Raw genomic sequence first — 22,877 nt, 5'->3', positions numbered from 1 at the left:
GCTCAGGAAGGACAGACAGGGAAAAAAGTGAGGAGGGGTTGCCTTGTATATTAAAAATGTACACACTTGGACTGAAGTGGAGATGAACGTAGGAGATAGCTGTGTAGAGAGTCTCTGGGTTAAGCTAAAAGGGGTAAAAAATTAGGGTGATGTCATGCTAGGAGTCTACTACAGGCCACCTAGCCAGGTGGAAGAGGTGGATGAGGCCTTTTTTAAACAATTAACAAAACTATCCAAAGCCCAAGATTTGGTGGTGATGGGGGACTTCAACTATCCAGACATATGTTGGGAAACTAACACAGCGGGGCACAGGCTATCCAATAAGTTTCTGGACTGCATTGGAGACAACTTTCTGTTTCAGAAGGGTGAAAAAGCTACCAGAGGAGAAGCTGTTCTGGATTTGATTTTAACAAATAGGGAGGAACTAGATGAGAACTTGAAAGTGGAAGACAGTATGGGGGACAGTGATCATGAAATAATAGAGTTCATGATCTTAAGGAAAGGTAGAAGGGAGACCAGCACAATTGAGGTAATGGATTTCAGGAAGGCAGATGGTGATAAGCTCAGAGAACTTGTAGGTAAGGTCCCATGGGAAGCAAGACTGAAGGGAAAAACAACTGAGGAGAGTTGGAAGTATTTCAAAGAGACGTTGTTAAGGGCCCAAAAGCAAACAATTCCGCTGTGTAGGAAAGATAGAAAATATGGCAAAAGACCAGCTTGGCTTAACAAGGAGACCTTGCATGATCTCAAAATAAAAAAGGAGTCCTATAAAAAATGGAAACTAGGACAAATAACAAAGGATGAATATAGGCAAGCAACACGGGAATGCAGGGGCAAGATTAGAAAGGCAAAGGCACAAAATGAGATCAAACTAGCTACAGGCATAAAGGGAAACAAGAAGACCTTTTATAAATACATTAGAAGCAAGAGGAAAACCAAGGACAGGGTAGGCCCACTGCTCAGTGAGGAGGGAGAAGCAGTAACAGGAAACTTGGAAATGGCGGAGATGCTCAATGACTTCTTTGTTTCGGTCTTCACCGAGAAGTCTGGAGGTGTGCCTAACGTAGTGAATACAAGCAGAGAGAGGGTAAGTTTAGAAGATAAAATAAAAAAAGAACAAGTTAAAAATCACTTAGGAAAGTTAGATGACAGCAAGTCACCAGGTCCTGATGAAATGCATCCCAGGATACTCAAGGAGCTGATAGAGCCTTTAGCTATGATCTTTGAAAAATCATGGCAGACAGGGGAGATTCCAGAAGACTGGAAAAGGGCAAATATTGTGCCCATCTATAAAAAGGGGAATAAGAACAACCCAGGAAACTACAGACCGGTCAGTTTAACGTCTGTCCCAGGGAAGATAATGGAGCAGGTAATTAAGGAAATCATATGCAAACACTTGGAAGGTAATAAAGTGATAGGGAATAGCCAGCATGGGTTTGCGAAGAACAAGTCATGCCAAACTAATGTGATAGCTTTCTTTGATAGGATAACGAGCCTTGTGGATAAGGAAGAAGCGGTGGATGTCATATACCTAGACTTTAGTAAGGCATTTGATACGGTCTCGCATGATATTCTTATTGATAAACTAGGCAAATATAACTTTGATAGGGCCACGATAAGGTGGGTGAATAATTGGCTGGATAACCGTAGTCAGAGTGTTGTTGTTAACGGTGCTAAATCCTGCTGGAAAGGGATAACAAGTGGAGTTCCTCAAGGGTCTGTTTTGGGACCCATACTGTTCAATATCTTCATCAATGATGTAGATATTGGGATAGAGAGTACGCTTATTAAGTTTGCAGATGATACCAAACTGGGTGGGGTTGCAACTTCTTTGGAGGATAGGGATGTAATTCAAAATGACCTTAGCAAGTTAGAGAAATGGTCAGAGGTAAACAGGATGAAGTTTAATGAAGAGAAATGCAAAGTGCTCCACTTAGGAAGGAACAATCAGTTCCATACATACAAGATGGGAAGCGACTGTCTAGGAAGGAGCATGGCGGAAAGGGATCTAGGGGTCATAGTGGACCACAAGTTGAATATGAGTCAACAGTGTGATGCTGTTGCAAAAAAAGCAAATATGATTCTCTCTGGAGATATTTAAGAACAGGTTAGATAGACATCTGTCAGGGATGGTGTAGACGGAGCTTGGTCCTGCCTTGAGGGCGGGGGGCTGGACTCGATGACCTCTCGAGGTCCCTTCCAGTCCTATGATTATCTCCTTACAGAAGTCATGCTGCACTATTAACGTGGATTACTTTAGAACATAGCACAAATCCTGAGTTACGTGATACAAAGGAGACAATCCAATGCTATGCAAGCCATTTTTATGATAGAATGACAAAATTGAGCAACGTTTTATATTCCTTCTATTGTATTTTTATGAATGCCTGTTTAGACCAAAGATTATCATCTTCATAGCTATTTGAAACTTGCTGGAGATAAAAAAGCCCATGACATTTTCAGAAAGAAACAAGACTGTCACATATTGAAGTTCTTCACTACTAACACTGAAACTTATTAACCATAACTAATGGTAACATTTAATGCAAATATAGGACCTGATCTTGCTAATCCTTACTCACACAAGGGCTAACTTGGAATTAATTGTTACTGATGTGAGTAATTGTTACAAAGACAGGACAAATAGGATAGAAATGAAAACTGTAAAAAAAAATGGCCAATATTTTCAAAAGTAACTGATGATTTTGGTTGCCTCAATTTTTGGGTTCCCAACTTAAAATTTGAATGAGGGCTTGATTTTTCAGAAGGCCAATTCTTAAGTAAAAACTGAGGACTCTAAGAACAGTAATCATTTTTAAACTTCCTGATTATATACCTATATCTACACATAGATCACTGAAAAATAAACATGTATTTTGAAATGGAGAAACTAATTTCTGAAGTACAGAGATAAAACAACTGCTTTGTCTACTTACTAATTCATATTTTAGGATAGTGAACTAGGAGGAAATCAATAAAATCCTGTAAGAGTGGGGCACACAATGTGGCCCTAATAAAAATATTCCAATTTATTCTCTGGCCAACTAGCTATTTTTACAGCATGTAATTGGAACCAGATTACTTTTTAACTTTACTCTTATTTCACCCTTCAACATAAACAGAACTTTGTAGATGTATTAAAATGGGAAAGAAATTATTGTAGCCTTAAATAAAAAATTTCCTTTAAACATTCTTTGTCAACTTGCAATTGCTGTTCCCAGTCTTATTGTTAAATATGTGTCAATTCTTTCATTAGACTCTATTATTGTTAGGGATTTCCAACTCAACTAGAAAAACTGTTGCATAGAGTTGAAATTTGGCATACAAAATTTCAGCACAGGTGAGGAATTGACAATAAACGTTCAGGCTTACTGCAATTTTTGAGCATGCATAATTTAGAACTAAAATCAATTTTATACAACAGTTACAGGTAATTAGAGCCTCTTTTGATACTAAACAAAATATAAAATAACTAAGAGATGAAGTGGCTGCTATACATGCAAAGGCTTTCATAAAGGTTTTTACTACGTATCTACATTCAAATTTTCAAGATTGATCACTTGGCTTGGAGCCATTGCTCTATTTGAATTTATATCAAATATTTTAAGTATATATTTAATAGGCAACTTGAAAACATCTCCAGGAAAGAAATCACCAAATCGCGCTTATATGTATTAGGGATTTCAAGCAATTAAAGAAAATGAATCGTGATCAATTACACTGTTAAACAATAACAGAATATCACTTATATACATGTTTTGGATCTTTCCTATCTTTTCAAATATTTATTTCAACTACAACACAGAATACTAAATGTACAGTGTCCATTTTATATGTATTTTTATTACAAAAATTTACACTGTAAAAAACAAAAGAAATAGTATTTTTTAATTCTCCTAACACAAGTACAAAAGTGCAATCTCTATCATTAAAGTTGAACTTACAAATATAGAATTATGTACCCAAAAAACTGCAGTAAAAATAATGCAACGTAAAACTTTACAGCCTACAAGTCCACTCAGTAATATTTCCTGTTCAGCCAGTCACTCAAACAAGTTTGTGTATACCTGCAGGAGATAATGCTGACTGTTTCTTGTTTACAATGTCACATGAACATGAGAACAAGTATATGCATGCCATCATTATAGTCAATGTTGCAAGGTATTTATGTGTCAGATACGCTGAAGATTCCTACGTCTCTTCATGAATGTGTCCAAGTTGATGGTAGATTCTACTTAATAATGATCAAAAGCAGTGTGGACTGACACATGTTCATTTTCAACATCTAAGTCAGGTGCCACCCACAGAAGATTGATTGTCTTTTTTTTTCCCTGGTGGTTCAGGTTTTATAGTTCCACATTGGAGTGTTGCTCTTTTAAAACTTCTGAAAGCATGCTCCACAACTTGTCCCTTTTAGATTTTAGAAGGCATGTCAGATTCCTAAACCTTGGCTTAAGCGATGCAGTTATCTTTAGAAATCTCACATTGGTATTTGGGTTTTGTCAAATCTGCAGTGAAAGTGATCTCTAAACAAACAACATATGCTGGGTCATCATTCTAGACTACTCTAACATCAAATATATGGCAGAATGCAGGTAAAGCAGAACAGAAGGCATACAATTCTCCCCCAAGGAGTTCAGTCACAAATTTAATTAACACACTTTTTTAACAAGCATAATCAGCATGAAAGCATGTCCTCTGGAACGGTGGTAGAAGCATGAAGGGCATACAAATGTTCATCATAAATGGCACAAACACTTTACAATGCTGGCTACAAAAGTAGCATGCAAACATGTGTTCTCACTTTCAGGTGACATTGTAAATAAGAAGCAGATAGCATTATCTCCCATAAATGAAAACAGAAACTTATTTGTCTTCCCAACTGGCTGAACAAGAGTAACGGAGTGGATTTGTAGATACTAAAGTTTTACATTGTTTTGTTGTAGAGTGCAGTTATGTTACCAAAAAAAAAATCTACATTTCTAAATTTCACTGTCATGATAAACAAATTGCATTATAATTCTTGTATAAGGTGAACTGAAAAATACTATTTTATCATTTTTACAGTGCAAACAGTAATCAAGAATAACAACAGAAAGTGAGCAGCGGATACAGTGTATTCTGAATAGTAATTGAAATCAATATATTTGAAAATGTAGAAAAACATCCAAAATATTTAATAAATTTCAACAGGTATTCTATTTCTTAGCAGTGCAATTAAAACTGTGATTAATCCCAATTAATTTTTGAGTTAATAGCCTAGGCCACACGTGGGTGCAGTATGAGGGGTCACACTGTACTGCTAGATGAGTCACGTGCATACTTAGATTTTTATTGCTGAATCCGAGTGCCCTCACTTCTACCGCACTTTTCTGCCACCCTCCACCACACGGCACAGATTGCTTCTGATTAATCACATGAATTAACTGTGATTAATCGAGAGTGCTAATACTTGTCTGAATGTATATCTTTTCTAACTGATCTATGCTTTTGTTCTTTTCTTGCTATTATTGGTTATTTGCCTCAACTGTTTTACCTAGCTCACAATGCTTTCTAGGTTCAATCTTAAAAAGTATTCCAAGGGCCTGACACCATACCCTTGGAAACTAATGAAGAACTTCTACCACTAATGTCCATGTTTCTAAAATTGTAGTTATAAGAAACCTTCAGGTTTTCAATGTACTATTATTCACCTCACAGTATCTTATGTTCAAAACAGTGAGATTGAAGAGAGAGACAACTCATTGCACTAGAACAGTGTTCCCCAACACGGTGCCCGCAGGCGCCATGGCGCCCGCCGGGGCATTTGTGTGCGCCCGCCGACAACCTGGGCCAGCCCCGCCCCCTGCGCGTGGCACACGGGAGGCGCCGGCCCCAGGCGCGCGACACGCACCGGCGCCTGGTGCGCGGCGCTCGGGTGGCCCCGGCTCCGGGGCACATGCGGGCGCGCGACGCCGGTGCCAGCCCCAGATGCACGGCTCAGGCGGCGGCGCTGGCCCTGGACCCACGGCACAAGGCGCTCGGGCGACCCCGGCCCTGGGGCACATGCCGGCACCGGGTGCAAGGGCATCCCCGCCCCTGGCGTGCCCCTGCCCCCGGCCGCCCAGCACGTGAGTGGCCCCACCCCTCGGGGCGCCCGGCGCGTGAGTGGCCCCACCCCCCGGGTGCCTCTATAGGTTGGGGACCACTGCACTAGAATTTATAGACCTCAAGCCTTAAATCACATGAACTGTACTAAGGATGTAATAGTGTAGTTGATTAACTGATGAACCGGTAAGTAAAAGCTTACTGGTTAATGCTATAGACTACATGCATTCTTCCCCTTCCCTCCTTGTGGATCTGCTCCCGCCTGGCACCCCACACTGCTGCCTCTGATGCAGTGGCAGCAGCACAGGGTGGCTGCTGGCCCCACCACTGGGGACTACAGAATAGTCAAGTAACCAGTAAGAATTAATAAGGTTAATTGACTATTCAATTAACCGATATTTAACATCCCTAAATTGTACCAGTGTTGCATACTTCTTAGAACATCATGTACATAGTGCTTAGTACGATGGGACTTGGACTATTCTGATACAAACTTGAAAAGAAATAATTAATTAATACAATAGCATGAAAAGCAGAGTGACAAAGCTCTCTGAGTGCACCTTTGACGTCCCACAGCTAAAGGTAGACAAATGGTCATGCACTATGTTAGGAATGAGTTTCTGAAAGAGTTTTCAGCACTCATAGATCCTAGGCCGAGTTTCTCCTTAAGTTTAATCACCACCCCAGTGTCCACTTAAAAACAGCTACATAACTAGAAATTAACCTTTGCCAATAAAACCGACCATTAATAACAATTACAGTTTAATATGTCTTTCCTTGAAGGTTACAAACATAAAGCTCCCTTTGGGTAACCTCCCAACACTGCTCCCTAAATTCTCTGCTGCCTGGGGAGTCCACATGGAGAGCAGAAGAATTCCAGAGCAGATCAACAGGATTTGGAACAACTGTATTTTCAGGTGCTAACGTAAATAGGAGATCTAATCCAGATGTTCACCTCCTGCTGCAGGAGCCATACGCTCTTTTAAAGGTTTTCCCTACTGAGCAATCTGTGCAGAACTATGATCTCCCATTTACAAAAACACTCTGACTGGATTGTTGATAGTAAATACAATCCACATTGCAATTCACCAGGGGCCGGTTGTAGTACCAAAAATGATTCCTTAGTGGTGTGGGGAGAGGGAGATTTATTTGTAACTGTTGGACTAGTCTTACCAGGCAAACTGTTCTTATTAATGTAGGCTGTTTGGTACTGCTAAAGTTCAGCAAAAAATTAAAATGACTGGCTTCTCTGAACAGCTGAAAGAAAACTGTGGGTCTAGGTTGTCTCAGCAGAATGATTTCAGTTGTGTGTAAGAACTCGGTGAGAAAGAGAGGGGGAATAGGGAGGATTCATACACAGACACAACACAATCCCATTCTAAAACTCGAGTAAAGCATCTTCTACCTGAAGCAAATGAGATCCCAGCTCTTTAGCCACATTATCCAAGGGGCCTATTCTGCTCGGCTGTCCCCAGGCGTCGCCCAAGCCTGCAAAAGAACCGACAAAGAAGTTAGAAACGAGGTGATGGGCATGAACGCGAGCCGCGCGTGAACCCGGTGCACTGGGCTGCGCAGGGTGTGGGGCGGGGCGGGCGACACGGACACCAGAGCACGTCTCCCCGCGAGTTAGTGATGCTCCCGGTAGGTGCAGTCGCGCCGTGACCTGGGGGCTGAGGCTCCGGGCGAGCTGCGCCTGCAGGAGGCGGCGCGCCCTGGCCCCGCGTTCCTTGCAGTAAAGTGCCATGTGCGTCCCAGTCCCGCGGCCTGCGCCGGGTGGTTTTCCGAGCCCTCCCCCCGCCCCACACACACAGTTACACACCGGGTCCTTTTTAAACGTCTCCCCTCGTGCTGAGCGGGCGAAATCCTGCGGCTCCCTGGCTCCCTTCCCGCCCACCCTCTAGTCACTCTTGAGACTCTGGAACGGGGCCTGCAGGGCATCGGCACCTTGTGTCCAACCGCGGGGAGCCAGGCCAGAGTCCCTGCGGCTGCACTACGGTCCAACAAGGGGCGCCGCGTCCTCCTGCTCCTACCCAAGCGAGCCTGGGCTGGAACGTCCCTCGGCCCCACCAGGCTGCGGGCCCCGCTCCTGCAAGCTGTGCCCGACGGCAGCGCCTGCCCCGTGCGGTGAGGGCGGCCGCAGGGCTGAGCCCGGGCGCTGCGAAGTTCCCATTGACTCTCCGCTGCAACTGGGGGCAAAAGCGGCGCGCGCGTGTGTAGCGAGCGCTCAGCTGCGCCTCGCCCCGGGCCAGCCAGGAGCCTGGGGACAGGCACAAGCCCCTCGCCCTTGGCCAGCGCGGTGCGCTCCCTGGGGGGCTGTGGCCCCGCCCCAGGGCGGCTGGGAGCGCCCCTCAGGGCACCGACCGCGCCCGCAGCAGAGGGCTGGGCGCAGCAGCAGCAGGGGACGGAGTGTCACTGGCGCGGAGGAAGGGCCGGTGGGGGACAGTGGCTTGGCTGCGAGCCGCTTTCCCGGCTCGCCCCGGCGGCGCGGGCTGCAGGGCGGGCGAGGGACTGCAAGCGGGTCGGCAATGGCCACTTCGGGGCTGCCGAGCGCCTTTTACCCCGCAGCGAGGCTGAGCCGGGCCCGAGCAATCCCGCGGCGCGGCGGGACCCAGCAGCGGCCTGGCTGCCCCGAGGAGCCCAGCAAAGGCCGCAGTTTCGGGGGCCGCACGCAGCCCTGCAAAGCGAGAGGCCTCGCTGCGGCGCTCCCTGGCCGGGCTTTGCCACCGGGACCTGCCTGCCCCGGCTCCGCTCGCCGCGAGGTTGTCCCAGGGAGCCGGGGCTCAGGCTGCCGCCCGGCGCGGACCACACAGCGCTCGCCACGCCCCGGCCTGGGGGGAAGGCCGCAGCCCTAGGCCGCCGCTCTCCCTCCCTTCCCCACGGTGCTTGGGTCCGCAGCGCGCGGAGCGGAGCCAGGAGACGCTGGACTCGGGGCTGTCACCGCGGGCGAGAGCCTGGGTCCGACACCGGGGCCCCGCTGTGCAAACTCCTCCCAGGGTGCGGGGGAGGGGAGCCGGGCAGTGCCGCTTTGCTTCAGTGGCCTGGGGCTAAGGTTTGGGGCACCTCGTGCGCGCGGCCCCGCTGGAAAGCGCCTGTCTGTGCTTCTCCGGCCATTTTAGTTGTGAGGCCCCCGGAGATTAGCCTCACCCCGGCGCCAGCAATAACGCGGCCAAGCTACACGGCACGGTGGCCAAGGCAACTTGGGCACCTGCAGCTCCCCTGAGGGAGGCGCTAGAGACCAGCCCAGAATCGGGGCAGGGAACGAAGCGGTCCCGAGTCACACCCCACCTGCGGCCCAGCGAGCCCCCTCCCCCATGGCCCTGGCAGAGGCTGCGCGCAGCCCCGCTGCCCTTGCCTGTCTATGCGGCTCGTTGAAGCCACGACGTAACCAGTCGCCCCGCTGCACACTCAGCCACTTGCAAGGGACACGGAGCGGGGTCCAGACCAGGCCACTTCTGTTACACCGAAGGAGTTAGTATTGGCGGGGGCCCTGCTCTCAGGCCTCCTCTCCCCTCCTCCGGGCAACTCTTTGTCACTGTTTATTGCTAAAAGCTGGGAATTAGGCGTCCGGGATTTCCCTTTGCTTTGCTTCACTGGCTGCAGGTGAAGCAGACAGAGCCTGGTTCAAACCCCAGGTCGTGGGGAGGCTTGGGACAGGCAAGGGAGGTGAAGGGGGGCGGGAAGGAGAGGACGAGAAGGTCAGTATAATTCTGTAGTTAAAAAAAGGCAGCTGCTGTGCTGCTCTTACAGACCGATATTAGTGCTAGCCCTGCTGTCTGTATCCAGATTATGAACTCCATGGCGCAGAGACTGTCTTTCTGTTCTGTGTTTGTGCAGCGCCGAGCACAATAAGTCCTGACCCCCTAACGGCTCCTAGACCTCAGTAATACAAATTAATAGTAATATTAATAAACAGTGTTTCAAGGACATGATTGTTCTTACTCCATCTCCGCCATTACCACTGATCTTCCTGTAACTCAGTCATTCTTTGATATGTCTGTGCCAGAGGTATATGTCTTCTTTGAACACAAGCATTAGCCATCAGATTTGCCTAAGTGGATGCTTCAGAAAACTGAACGGCAGAATAATTTTACCTATATAATACAGGCTGTTTGTTTTAGCTTTCGGGTATCGAATAGTCTGACTATACTTCGTAAGTATTTCCCTATGGGGGTGAAATTTCATTGTTTTAAATAAACAGCTTCCATTTATCTACTACTGCTATCCCTCTACTTATCTCAAAGCACTTTACAGCCGTTTACAAATTCTACTGCTAGGTAAACTATTCTCATCTTTCTCTGCTGAAATGCAGCCTTCGCTGGAATGGAAAGTATCTGCTGTTTAAAGGAGCACAAATATAGTGAATTTCCCTTGGCAAAATGAGGCTAAATGAACGAGTTAGTAATTAATCGTGTTGCTGCACAGACTGCTCCTTTTTAATAGTGAAAATTATAAAGTCACTTTGGGCCATTCAATGAATTCACTCATAAACAGTACTGGTACGAATTTTTTAAGTGCTTTTATGATTAAGAGGTCTCCTGACTAATTGAAGTGTAAAACAGGTTTGTTCTTTGAACTAATTAAACAGAGGATTTTCAGTAATGGTATGTGAACAACTGTCCATCGAATATACCAATAGCTAGTCTTATATTGGATTGCATCATTTGATTTTATCAATATCATGTCAATATTTCCACTATTTTAACGGAGTCTTCAAGCTCAGACATAAAATCTCCAGCCATGTTTTCCCAACAAAATTTAAAATCGGTTTAGCCATTTCAAAAATTTATTAAATTTGAATATGTTTAGTGTATTCTTTTGATACTTTCCCATATTTAAATCAGAGGATTTTGTCATTGTAGCAGTCGAAATATTTTCTCAGAATATTATTTACAAAGGCGCAAACAAAGCGAATACACCCTTAAACTCCGAATAAGGGGACCGCTGCACCTGAACGGCTCTTCCTAGGGACCTGGAGATGAATGCAGTAGACTCAGAGGAGCTATTCCTGTCTAACCAGTAAACACGGTACATTTCACTCATTGCGCTGGACTAGCCAAAAGTGCTTCTGGTACAAAGTAAGCGTTCTGTAAATTACTGAAATGTAATGTGTAATTACTTAATAGACCTGAATGGTTCCAAATGACTAGCTTGCAGACCGGTTTTAAGGGACTAGTCTATAGAGCAGATCTCACAGAGCTGGATGGACTAGAATAGCTTCAAATAAATCATTTTGAAGGAGGCGTTTAAGGTGCGAGGAAGCTGAGCAGCTGAAGGATTTTTTCCCCCTGAAAAATATGAAATATTTTAACTACAGTCAAGGGGTGCCGTTGTTTCCCCTATTCTGGTTTAAATGTATGGGATTACGTCTATCAATTAAGGTGAAATTTCTCTGGAGCAAGTCACGCTCACAAAGCCACCAAATTCGAAGACTGAACTCCAGAGTCGGGCACTTTCGTGCCACAAACAAACTGAACCCGAAAGTAGCCTGTTACCGGTAGGGGAAGCAAACGGTGAAGCAGATTGTCAAAAAGAAAATATCTATTTTAAAAAAACAACTCAATAAGCTGCATGCCCTTGTCCTGGAGGCTTGAGTTCTGAGTTGCTTCTCCAAAGCTCATTTATGCAGCCACGCAGCCATTTTGGGTAAGTCAATGATCGCCTCTATTTTATAAATGTTAACTGGCTCTCCTCACTTTCTCCATTTTGTATTCTCTTCGTCCTAACTCCCCTGCGCTCTTTCCTCATTTTGATGTTGGTGTGCTGGGAATGCAGGGCGGCTGGGTGTCCCTCTAACACCAAGCGCATTGGAACTTAAATGTTGGTTGAGCCTTTGCGTGTTATCTAGTGTGGCCGGTTGTGGTTAGAAGTATTCCTGGAAGTTTCATCACATGGTAATCTTTAATGTAAAAAAGAATCTTTTATTCTCGGAGACTCCAGGACAATGCTGCCGAGTTGGCAATCCTGCTGCAAATAACTAAGTAACAGGTTGTATTTCTTTCCCACACATTGAAGATTTTCTGTAGTCGGGACTGCAGGGGCCGCTTGGAAACTGGCAACTTCTAGGGTTTTCGACGGGAAAGGCAAAAAATTCCATGGCAGGGCACTTGAAAGTAGAACAAACCTCGTGGATAAACTCTACGGCAACTGAGTCTCGTTTTAAAATGTTCCCTTTTATTACAAAGTATAGACACGAATCTCTCCTTCAATCTGACATCTTAATATTCGCCTCGTGGTACTTCAGGGGGAAAACTGGGTTAGCTTGTAACAAAACCTGGAAGCATTTTAGGTAAGGAAAAGGTAAAAGCTTTTCCCAATAGCTTTTCTCTGTGGGGTTCTGCTGAAAGAATGACTTATGTAAATATATCTGATTGCCCCGTATCTTGGAGTATTCCCTTTGTGTCTCTCCCGTGTTGTACAGCCCCACTCCCCTTTTTAGTGCACGACCCTTCGCGTTATTCAACAGCCATCATTCAAAGGAACTTGGGTCAACTACAAACGTTGGGGTTTCATCGCTGTCTCCGAGGGGCATTTCACTAGCTGTGGGGCATCCTCCCCCGCTGGCTTTGCGAACAGCTTATGAAGAAGAAAGGCACGTTGCAATTATACAAGAGGCGGGAGGCAGCGGCAAACCAGGCGACACCACCCGTCTGCAAAAGACAAAAAAGGTGGGATGTCCCCCGTCTTCCTTTCCCTCTGTACTGGAGGATCTGATGGCAGCCCTAACAGCAGCCAGGTTTCCCGCCGTCACCCATGCACAAACACATCCTCTAACAGAGACAGGACCTAGCCTGATCCCCCAGCCGTCACGGGGAAAATAATCACTGGAGCTACTGGGGTTCGAGGGACCCCATCACTGAAGTCAAGGGTAAAGTCCCTTTCATTTCTTTGGGGGCAGGATCAGGGCTAGTCCCACCCCGACTCTATTCGGGACCGTGGAACTCGCGAGACACCTGCAGGTGCCCTGATCAAAGCGGGCTCTAGATCCGCAGACACAGGTAGGGAGACGCATTTCTCGCCTCAGAGGACTAGCGCTTCCCAGCCATCGCAAGTCGCGGGGCTCTGGAATTCCAGCGGTTCTGTCTCCAGCTGCTAACACACTGTCTGTCCTCACCTTAACTCTACAGGGGTTACACTAAATGGGATTGGGGGAAACTGCCTTGACTTTGTGGTACATAAATTATCGCAACACTTGACAAAATTAGATCGATAGCGTCCTTCAATAGTTAGCGCAGTCTTAGCTGTCGGAAGCCGCTTGGGTTTTAGAGATAGCTAGGACGTAGCAGATTAAGAGGAAGGGATAGGGATCTTTGTCTGACTCTGGGACTAGGGCATTCCTGTCCTATTAGTGAATTGGAACTCTAATATAATATAATTAATTATTTTAGATCCACTAAAGATGTGTTAAGAGTCCACTTATTTTCTTTGGTATTTTTTAAGTCGCGTATTGGAAACATTAATGCGCTGGGGTTTAAGATTTCCCGAGGAAAAAAATGGGGTTTTTAGACCAGCTCAACCCAGCGCAAATCCCAAATACAAACGAGAGAGAGAACCGCGCCTGGATGAAACCTATTTAGACGCAGGAGTGTGGCGGATATATTAGAAAGTCTCACAACAAGGGCAACATAGAAAAACTACAGGGCAGAATTGTCATTTTCGGGTGATCGTGCCACTCACATTTACGCTAGGAGCAAACTGAAATGAGTCTTGTCGCAGATGAAAAAAAGCCCAGCTGCTAAAAAACGATGGAGGAGATTATTAAAAATCCCTGGATTATTATAATCCTCTCCCGATTTCCAAATCTTTCTCGCAAGCAGCCCACGATATACCTGTGACTGCTTCCCAGTTATGTATACCTCCAACATTTCAGTGAGCTCTAAATACCACCGATTTAGATTTAGAGCAAGCCTCAAAGGAAACCCTAATACCGTCAATTTTAATAAACCCTTTAATACCGCCAACTACTATTAGCCGTATTAAAATAGGCATGCACGGCTTTGTAAATGGCTCACTCTCAGCATTGTTTGTAGCCTTTAAAGAGAGCCTTTAAAACCTCGCAGTTATACTGAAAAAGACTTGAGCTGAAACTGTTGCAATTCAATCTGTGTTATATTCCTGTCGCTATTTTAAATACACGGAGGACAAGAAAATATTTATATGCCCTTTAAAGAAAGTAAAATTTCTATTTGTAGGATTAAGTAACAGATCCCAGATTTTATTGTAAAGACATAAGGCCAAACCCAGAAATAAAAGAAAAATTCACAATATCTCCCAGGGTTTGGTTTGGTTTTGAGGTAGTGGTGGGAATAGTATATGCTACATTTTTAGTCACTTATTAATCAGCTCATTCCTTTTGGTTTAATCATTAATAAAAGGGCCGTTTTGAAGCTAGTTGTGGAAAATGTGTGGAGTCACAATTTAACCTCAGCTCCGTAATCTGGTGGAAGGGATCTTTTCAACCCCACAATAGTCCTTCCTCCGCCCCTTCCACTTGTTCATTTGTGCAAAAACAGATTGACAGCCAAACACCAAAAATATCTCCTGGTATATTTTTGTTCTGCAGTAATAAATGACTTGGCAAAACATCAAAACGCGCCAGGGGAAGATGTTACAGAGGCTGAGTGTACGGACATACGTTCTGTTTCTGCCTCCTGGAAATTAATTCAACAATTTGAAGGTTGGAGCAAATTCATACGGAAAAAAATACTATACAGATGCACGAAATTATACCCTTCAAGACTGGCCCTTTGGGAGAACGAAGGTTTAATGTAACCCTCTTTTGACACTCACTTCGGTGGCCCTGTTCCCGACCCTACCGCAGGGAGTTCTGAGGGCCCAGACTAAACTGTGCATCTTCCAGCCATCCAATAAATAGTTCGATGGGAAATCTGATTGCACCAAGCCCCAAAGTCTAGCGGAGCGTAGATATGTTCACAGCCGCTGATGAATGCCTTTTCGAATGCCTTAAAAGTTGTCTACACTATGTGCCGACTGATTTTTAAACTATTAGCTACTGAGACTTTTTTAAAATCCACCCATTTTCCTGGCCTATGCAGGGCTGGAAGCGAGTTTCACAGCTAGACAATAATTCTGATCAAATGTACCGGAATTTCGATGGCCTAGCAGCATATGACCTCTCTTTCCCACCGCTCCTCAGAGCCTTAGCCCAGTTTAGAAACGCAAAAGTGGCTCCGCGTTGTCATGAAGATGACGATTCCGTAGAAAAAGTGGATATTGACACACAGGAGAGAGTGGTGGTAGTGCACTTTACCTTTTGTATTTATAATGTAATTTTATATCTCAATATAGGTTCTTCTAGATTTTATTCACCTTTTAGAAATTCTGGCACAATAAAAGGAAGCTGGTTTCCAGCCAGGAATCACTCTTCCGGGACAAATTCTGCTCCCATGGATGTGACTAGCAAATTTCCATGGACTTCGATGGGATCCAGATTTGGCCCTGAAGACTTCTTGGTTGTCTGTCATGCGCGGGTTAAAAAGTCACATCAAACACTGTTGTGGTCATATATGCATAATATTTACGTCTTGGAGAGACACGATTGTTGATGGGTACATTGAGTCACTAGACATCTGCAAAACCTTTAAGTAATTTTCTGTTACGAGAGAATTTCAAATACTGACTGCAGACACAACATCATCTATTCCTCTCAAAAACCAAGATCTCAGCAAAATATTGTATATCAGAAAATATGCACGATGGCTCTTTCCGAGATCAACAAACGACGGCTCTCCAGGCTCTGTTTCACTTCGGGGCACTGATCCCAGCCTGCACTTGTCTGCAATCTTAAATCCAAAAAGAAGTTATTTCTCTTTTGCTGACTAAGGCCATTAAATAACGATATTTGGGAAAATATCAAAGGGAGAGGGAGACGTTCATTATAAATTTCCCTATAAAACAAACCCAGAAACATTAGCTCTTTCCTGAGGAAAGATACCCAACTATGAAGGGAGTAATTGACAGTGAAAGGAATTATGTCTCAAACAGTTCCCCACAAAAGTATCTGGCAGAGAAGAGAACCCTGCTTAAACTTTGGAAAGTTTCAAGCTACGTTTTAATGGACATGGCTGAAATAATGTAAATACCACTTTCCAGCGGCTCTCCCCTAATAAGTTTTTAAAAGATCTGTTCGGAAATTATTCACTTCGTCTTTCATATACCGTTTCTCGGAGTTCTGGTTTTAAATATTTGGTATGCAGTACTTATGGCAAAACAGTACACGTTTGTCACATGTATTTTAAACAAATGTGGGGAGTGCATTTGGTCCGAAGCGAATTTATACTTAAGACACCGCCATCCTAGATATATACACTAGCAAGCTTTCATCCTCTGGTTTTGAAAACCCGCCCCTCCCCCCCAACCCCTGAATGACATATTTAGAAAAATACATACATTGAGAATTCTCTGGACAGGGACAGGTCCTATTACAGGTTTTCCCAGACAAAACTCCCCTATTGAACAAACTTTGCCAATTGAGCAATCACGGTGTGTTCAAAGAACAAATATGCGATCAAAAATTAGCAACTCCCCCCCCCCCGACATTACTACAATATACTGTATTTTTTATTTTGAACTTTTATAATATGACTTCAATTTGCGAAAGTCATTAGCAATATACCAAAGCACGGCGATGTTTTAATTACTATAACTGTAAATTAATTCATGTTATATGTTTTATAGAAGCCTTTCGTTTAAAACAGAATTATTGGTGGTAGGTAATACTAAACAATCATTGCTCATAATTATCGATGTAGCTGATAAAGCTGTTCTCGTTTTTCATTTGCTACCCTGTCATAAGCTCCTTAGAAACTGAGATGAATAACAGACTTTTTCATTCTGGAATGCTAATTGTTCCTCCCCTCCCCCATCATCTGTCCAGACAGGCCAAACAAATCACAAAGGGGGCGATTTGGGTTTATTTAACCATCTAGAGAATATTAACCAGCGTTTAATTTCATTTCTCTCAACAGTTTAGTGCTCACACAAAGTGACATATAACAAACGGCCCCACACAATGTATGTCAGCTGGCCACTTCCGCTCAGTGAAAGAAACGTCTGAAGTGTGTACTTGTGTCTGGGGGAAGGTGTGCGGTAGGAAGGCGGGGTGTGATATTTTCTGGATTCAGTGTTTGACTTTACAAAAAAATCCGAGGGAAAAATAAGTCTTATGTACATTGCTCGCTCTCCCTGTAAAGGACACTGTGTTTACGGCTCGGTCGAGCAGCCTGGGGTCTGCACAGCAGCGAGAGCCAGTTTCTGATCCCTTTATCGCAGCTGCATTGGCCTGCGTATCCCAAAGGCGCTAGCTAGAGACTCCGAGGAAGGCGCTGCTCAGTGGGGAGTAAGGGACCATAACTACCGCGGACACGGGTCCCTCATTTCCCAGCAGATTTTCAACTGCCCCGAGAAAGGCCGCGTCCTACAGTCCCGGCTCGAGCAAAGCCTCCCTTTGCAAAAAGCCCCACTGGGGATTTGGTCCGAGTTACGGTCCTCCCCGGCCCTTGCACACGCGGGGCCTGATCATTAGCGCCCAAAGATGAAATCTTTAACCTGTAGCTCATTTACAAGAGAGTTTATTAGTCTACTTACGGAGGCGAATTGTTTTACAGCTCGTTTCGCAGCCGCGTTCCCTGCCAATTAACCCCAGTGTTTAAAGGGGTTGGCGTGGGTGCAAAAGACGCGGGCGAGGCTGGAAGTGCAGAGAACTCTGCGCTCGGCGTTGAATCCCTGAAGGCAGGTGGACTCTGGGCAGGGTTTGAGGACCATCCGGCTTGGTCAGTGCTGCGTTTTCTGAAACAAATACCCGCCGGGGATCTCTCCCCTCCCAGGACAACGAAAACAATTTCCCATGCAATTAGTAACGGGCTGGGAGAGGGACCTTCTAGCAGATGTCCTCAGCGTTATGTAACTAATTATCTCCTCCTGCTGTCCAATGGACTCCAGGCTGATGCATCCTGCCAGGGGGTTAATCGCGCCGGCCCACCTAAGGCAACTCATTCTATCCATCAGGTCCCGGCGCGCTGCGGCTGCTTGGTTGGGGTTGAGAGCGGCGCCGGGGCTGCTGCAGGCAGCGCGCTGAAGGAGGTGAAATCAAACCAGTCTGAAAGCGGGGCCCGCGTTTTAAAGCTGTTGGGACAAGAGCGGCGCGCTAAGCGCCCGGCAATCGAGCGGACAATGTGTGTGGCAGAGAGGAAACCAAGCCCCAGTAATGGTCTGGGCGTCTCGGTGTTCTGGCTAGTGCTCTGCGTGCCAATGTTTAGACTCCCCGTGCCTCCTGGAAAGGGCGGGAGGACGGCTTCAAAATCGCACCTGCCAGTGTGTGACTCGTCTATTCTTCCCGCGTGTTTGAAATAGGTTCCTTTGTTGTGGTGTCCGCAGTGTTCCATTTATGGGGATACATCGGCCGGACTCCTAAGAAACTTCTACATCTCCCCCGCTTGCCAGGGAGGTGCGCGGGAATTGGGGCTCTCCTATTTTCCACACCTCCCATGCTTCAGGCTTTCTCACTCCGAAGTGGGAGGGTGAAGATAACGCTAGGGACCAGTTAGTGTTTTAGCCAAAGCTATTCTTGGGTCCTAAACCTTCTCAGTGAGGTGCCCGACCAGCTGTGTGTAGGCTGGATCCCCTCCCCCATTCGGCCTCGGTCTGGTCTCTACACTTTGTCCGATAGCGCCCTAAATTAGGAAAATAGCTTTTAAGCAGCACTTGCCTCCCAAGCTAACCGGCCTCACCCCGCCCCCCACCCGGAAAGAAAGAAAACAAAGTCACAGAGCGTACCAAGCACAGATCTTGCTTTGTGTGTAATCAGCTGCCTGGCACCATTTCCCCAAGATCTAAGCAGCCGTGAGTTACAGCTCTGCGTCTTCGCCTCCCTGCTCGGCCGGACTCAGCCTAGCGCAACACCGCCTCCCAGCAGCCCCGCTTCAGACTCCGGGTCTTGATTGTTTACGCTTTAAAACAATGCGGATTCATACGCGTAATCTCGGTGCCAATCGCTCTGCCTAGCACCTTGGGCACAGGTTACAACCGGAAACACCGTTCGCACAGGCGGCCTGGAGCGGGTATGTATAGTGCGGCGGGCGGCTATTTCTAAACAGTCCCTGCCTTCCAGGGCAGACAGCCACCCTTCCAACTACAGTCCCGGTTCACTCACATCCTCTGGCACCCTTGAAGCATCAGCTAAGACATGTGCCTCCCCCCATGCATAGCCCCGGCCTGCTGCGAAGCAGCAGGTGCCCCCGAAGCCGCCGAGGGATTTACCTTCTGGGAAGACAGCGCGCATTTTCAGGTAGCTGGTGGTGAGGCGGATGATGGAGGCCTTGTCCAGCTGGGAGGTGATGGCTGAAGGCAAAGGCAGCAACTTGGCCAGTTCATAGAACTCTCCATTTTCTTTTTCCCTTCTAGTCTTCGCAGCATTCTTGGACTTTTCCTTCATGGTGGCGGTTGCAAGGCAAGGGGGACGATGACACTGGCATATTAGACCCGATCCTTCCGGATTGCTGCGACCATGGACTTTGACTTGATCGTTAATACTATGCGCCTTTCAGACCCGGAACGCCCCTCCGCACAGAAATTGGGCGAGGAGGGCGCAGGACCTCGGTGCCACAAGCCGCCGCGGGTCTGAAGAACGCAGTTCCGGACTGACTCGGCAGTGCAAATATTGGGAAGCAGAGGCCACAAAAGATCTACGCGAACCAGGACCGCGGTTACTGCTGGAAATGGTTGGCCTGGTTCACAGAGAGCATATCCCCTTTTTTTCTTTGTTTAGCGAGCGATTCCCTCCATGCAACTCTTCCCCCTCCGAAAATCAAAGCCTTCGAGCCACTGCTCAGCAGGAAATCATTATGCTAGGCAGTCTGCAATTATTAAAAAAAAAAGTTTTGTCTTCTAATGAACTCGTGGTCCCAGAGCCTAAGGTGCAGAGGAAAGCGGGCAAGACAGGCCCGCCATAAAATGAAAGTCACAGCCGGCGAGGAGGGAGCTAGCGGTGGGATAGGCTCTAAAACTCCAGGCTTGCTTTTCCTTTATACATTTCCCTCTCAATCAGATCGGGGAGAGCGACCGCTTGTCTTGCAACTAGTGCTGGAGAAATATGCGGTCACCGCACACGTGTGTGTCAGACTGTGTGTATTTTAGACCACTCGTGCAGCACTTGCCTGAAATTCTGCCTAGCCCTAACCCCGTTCACCTTTCATCAAGATTTGGGGAAGAGTGTCTGCAGCAGCCAGCTGATTCCGCTGCTCCAGCCCGCGCTCTAACTCCGGTTCTCCCGAAAAGTTAAATTCAAGGATCCATTTTCCTTCGGGCCAACGCCACTTCGGTGCTGTCACTCTCCGGACAAGTCCAAGTGCTGGCCAAGGCAATTCGGCAAGAAAGGCTTGATAATATATAGAGAGATTTTATTTGACACGTATTCGAAAAAACAAACAAACCCCAAACTGGTGCGAAGCGAGAGAGCTATTGACACGCGACTCACTAGAGAGGACTCTACCTTACAGGAGCAATAAAGGGTTTTGCTATTTCACCTTCCAATAGCTGACAGCAGCATTCTCCGAGCTCACAACCCAGCAGCGATCAGACACAAATTCCTGCCTCTCCCAAATCCTAACTTCAGCGCTCCCACGCACAGAAACACTAATCTCCGCTGCTTCCTCCGCCTTTTCAGGAACAGCCAGACGCGCTGGGGTGGGACCTTCGGCTAGTTCTTTAGCCAAGGCTGGAGAAAGCGAGCAGCGCCTCGAGTGGGGAGGGGATAAATGTGCCCCGTGACTTGTCCGCCCGAGCAGCGCCTTCGGAAGGACCCAAACACAGAGGCGCAAAGAAAGGACGGCAATTAGCACTTGCAGTGGAAGGGGGGGGTGGGGGGGGGGGAACGGGAGGGGGAGGAGTTTTTGGCGCAGTCTCCGGCTCAGCGTCCGGATCCCACTCACTCAGCATATTTTACACACCCGCATCTCCAGACACGCAGATGTCTGCGGCGGTCCTGCGTCAAACACAGGCACTGTGGACATATTATAAATAGCGCGGCTGAAAATAAGGGGCGGGGGAGATACGTTCTGCTAATATCCGAGGCTTTGAGCTGCACAACAAGGCGGCAGCCCGGAGAGAAAGTGCTTGAAAGAAGCGGGGGCTGGCTAGAGTCTCATCTCACAGACCATCCAGATCTCCTCTCCTGCCATTGTCCTTGGCACATCGGAGCGATCCGGGTCCACTGAGTGCGCGTGCGCGCTCGTGTGTGTGTGTGTGTGTGTGTGTGTGTGTGTGTGTGTGTGTGTATACACACACACACACACACACACTCACTCACACACACACGTTTCGTTAGCCAAGTATTTGAAGATTCGCCTGCGCTCGCGCATAGTCAATTGCAAAGGCGGCCCCAGCCTGACGCTGAGGCTCCAGGCTGAGAGATCCCTGCTGGTTGTATAGGACACTCCGGTGAGTGTGGAAAGTGTTTGCCGCTAACAGCTGGGAACCGTGAGCCCCGGCGTGGTTTCAGTGGGCTACAGGATCGGGTGGGAGTGAGCTGTGCTATGGTGCACATACGGCACCGAGAGATCAGTGTCTGACGAGCTTCAGCCAAAGTACTCGGGCCTTTTCTTTCCGGAGTATTAATCCATCGATATTAAATCTGTGTCGGTGGCGATCACACAACCAATAAAGGGGAAATGGACGAGGACTGACTAGCAGCAGCTCCCAGTTTTCTTTCGCTTGAAGAAGGCAAAACAAACCAGGCCAAACAAACAAACAGCAAGAAACAAGGCAAGGGGCGGTTATCAGCCCGAGTGCTACTCTGGACAGTAGTTTAATAATCCCGAATCCCACCACCCTGGCCCTCAGTGCAGTCCCCTGTGTGTAGCCGCGCTCCCGCGGACAGATCCAGATGCGCACAATGTGCACGCCCAGTGTGGGGCAGATACACGCGCACGGGGCCTGGGAGCAGGGGGGTAGGGAGATGATCCCCGCTCGCGGCTGCTGTGATTTCTCCAGCAGCGACTGCGCCTCCCTCTCCTTTGTTCTGTAGCAAACAGCTGGATGGGAAAAGACAACCCCAGGGTGCTGCTGGGAGGGGAAGCCCTGCCCTTGGCACGCTGCCTTTGTCACCCCCCCCCCCGCCAGGGTACCTCACGCCCAGAGGCTCCAGCCTCCCCCCTTCCCTCTCCCGAGAGTCCCCCAAAGTCTGCTGGATTCCTCTCATTTCTCACCCTTTCCCCAACTCGGTAGCTTAAGCCCAGTCCTGTTGATCCCGCGAGGTCACCGCCGGCAGCCCACCCCCGCTACATCCCTGGCATCCCAAGCACGTTTGCGGGTCCATCTGCCTGCAGGGAACACGGGACACTGGTACAAAACTGACCCGCCCCGACCATCTCGCAAACTTCTCTGGCGGCTGATCCAACCCGTGCGTGTGTGTAGGTCTGTTACAAGCCCGGCGTACTGCTCCCTTCCAGCGGGATGAGGGTCGCCGGGAAAGTCCCGGCCCTTTGCCCGGGCAGGGCTGTTCCTCGTGGGCCTGAGTGGATTCTCCAGGCCGCTGGCAAGCCCTAAACTTCCAGCCACGGCCACGGCAAGAATTTCCCACCAGCTCGCTGGCCACACGTGTTAGCCTGTAGAACGGCCCGCGGGCCCATATGCTGCCCCGTTGCTAACGGGATGTGACCTTTCAGCGCAGCAGGCGCGGGCGCGATAGCGCAGGGAGAGAGGTGTTTGTGGGTATCTGGCTGGCCTTGCCAACTGAAGGCCGGAAGGGCGTTCACGTGCGGTAGGGAGCCCCGAAA

At 47.3% G+C, this 22,877-nt stretch overlaps 1 protein-coding gene across 4 annotated transcripts in view; it reads right to left on the bottom strand.

Moving 5' to 3' along the window:
* The window catches only part of SIM2 (SIM bHLH transcription factor 2), an 83,319-nt gene extending 63,782 nt beyond the window's left edge, over positions 1 to 19,537 (bottom strand). The window contains exons 1-2 of one of the 4 annotated variants that reach the window (XM_006125990.4): positions 19,363 to 19,537; positions 7,493 to 7,575 (exon numbers count right to left, since the gene is read on the bottom strand). In XM_006125990.4, the coding sequence (XP_006126052.2) occupies positions 7,493 to 7,575; positions 19,363 to 19,537 (258 nt within the window). Of the gene's footprint in view, positions 1 to 7,492; positions 7,576 to 8,031; positions 8,464 to 8,645; positions 9,014 to 19,362 lie in introns of those variants that run through there. The other 3 variants (XM_075911781.1, XM_075911773.1, XM_075911770.1) reach the window with 3 other exon arrangements.
* Positions 19,538 to 22,877: the final 3,340 nt, after the last annotated feature.

Source organism: Pelodiscus sinensis, chromosome 1 (genome assembly GCF_049634645.1).
Source record: "Pelodiscus sinensis isolate JC-2024 chromosome 1, ASM4963464v1, whole genome shotgun sequence".
Taxonomy (NCBI): Eukaryota; Metazoa; Chordata; order Testudines; family Trionychidae; genus Pelodiscus; species Pelodiscus sinensis.
The sequence above is the reverse complement of the archived record's forward strand: the minus strand, read 5'-3'. Positions and strand labels throughout refer to the sequence as shown.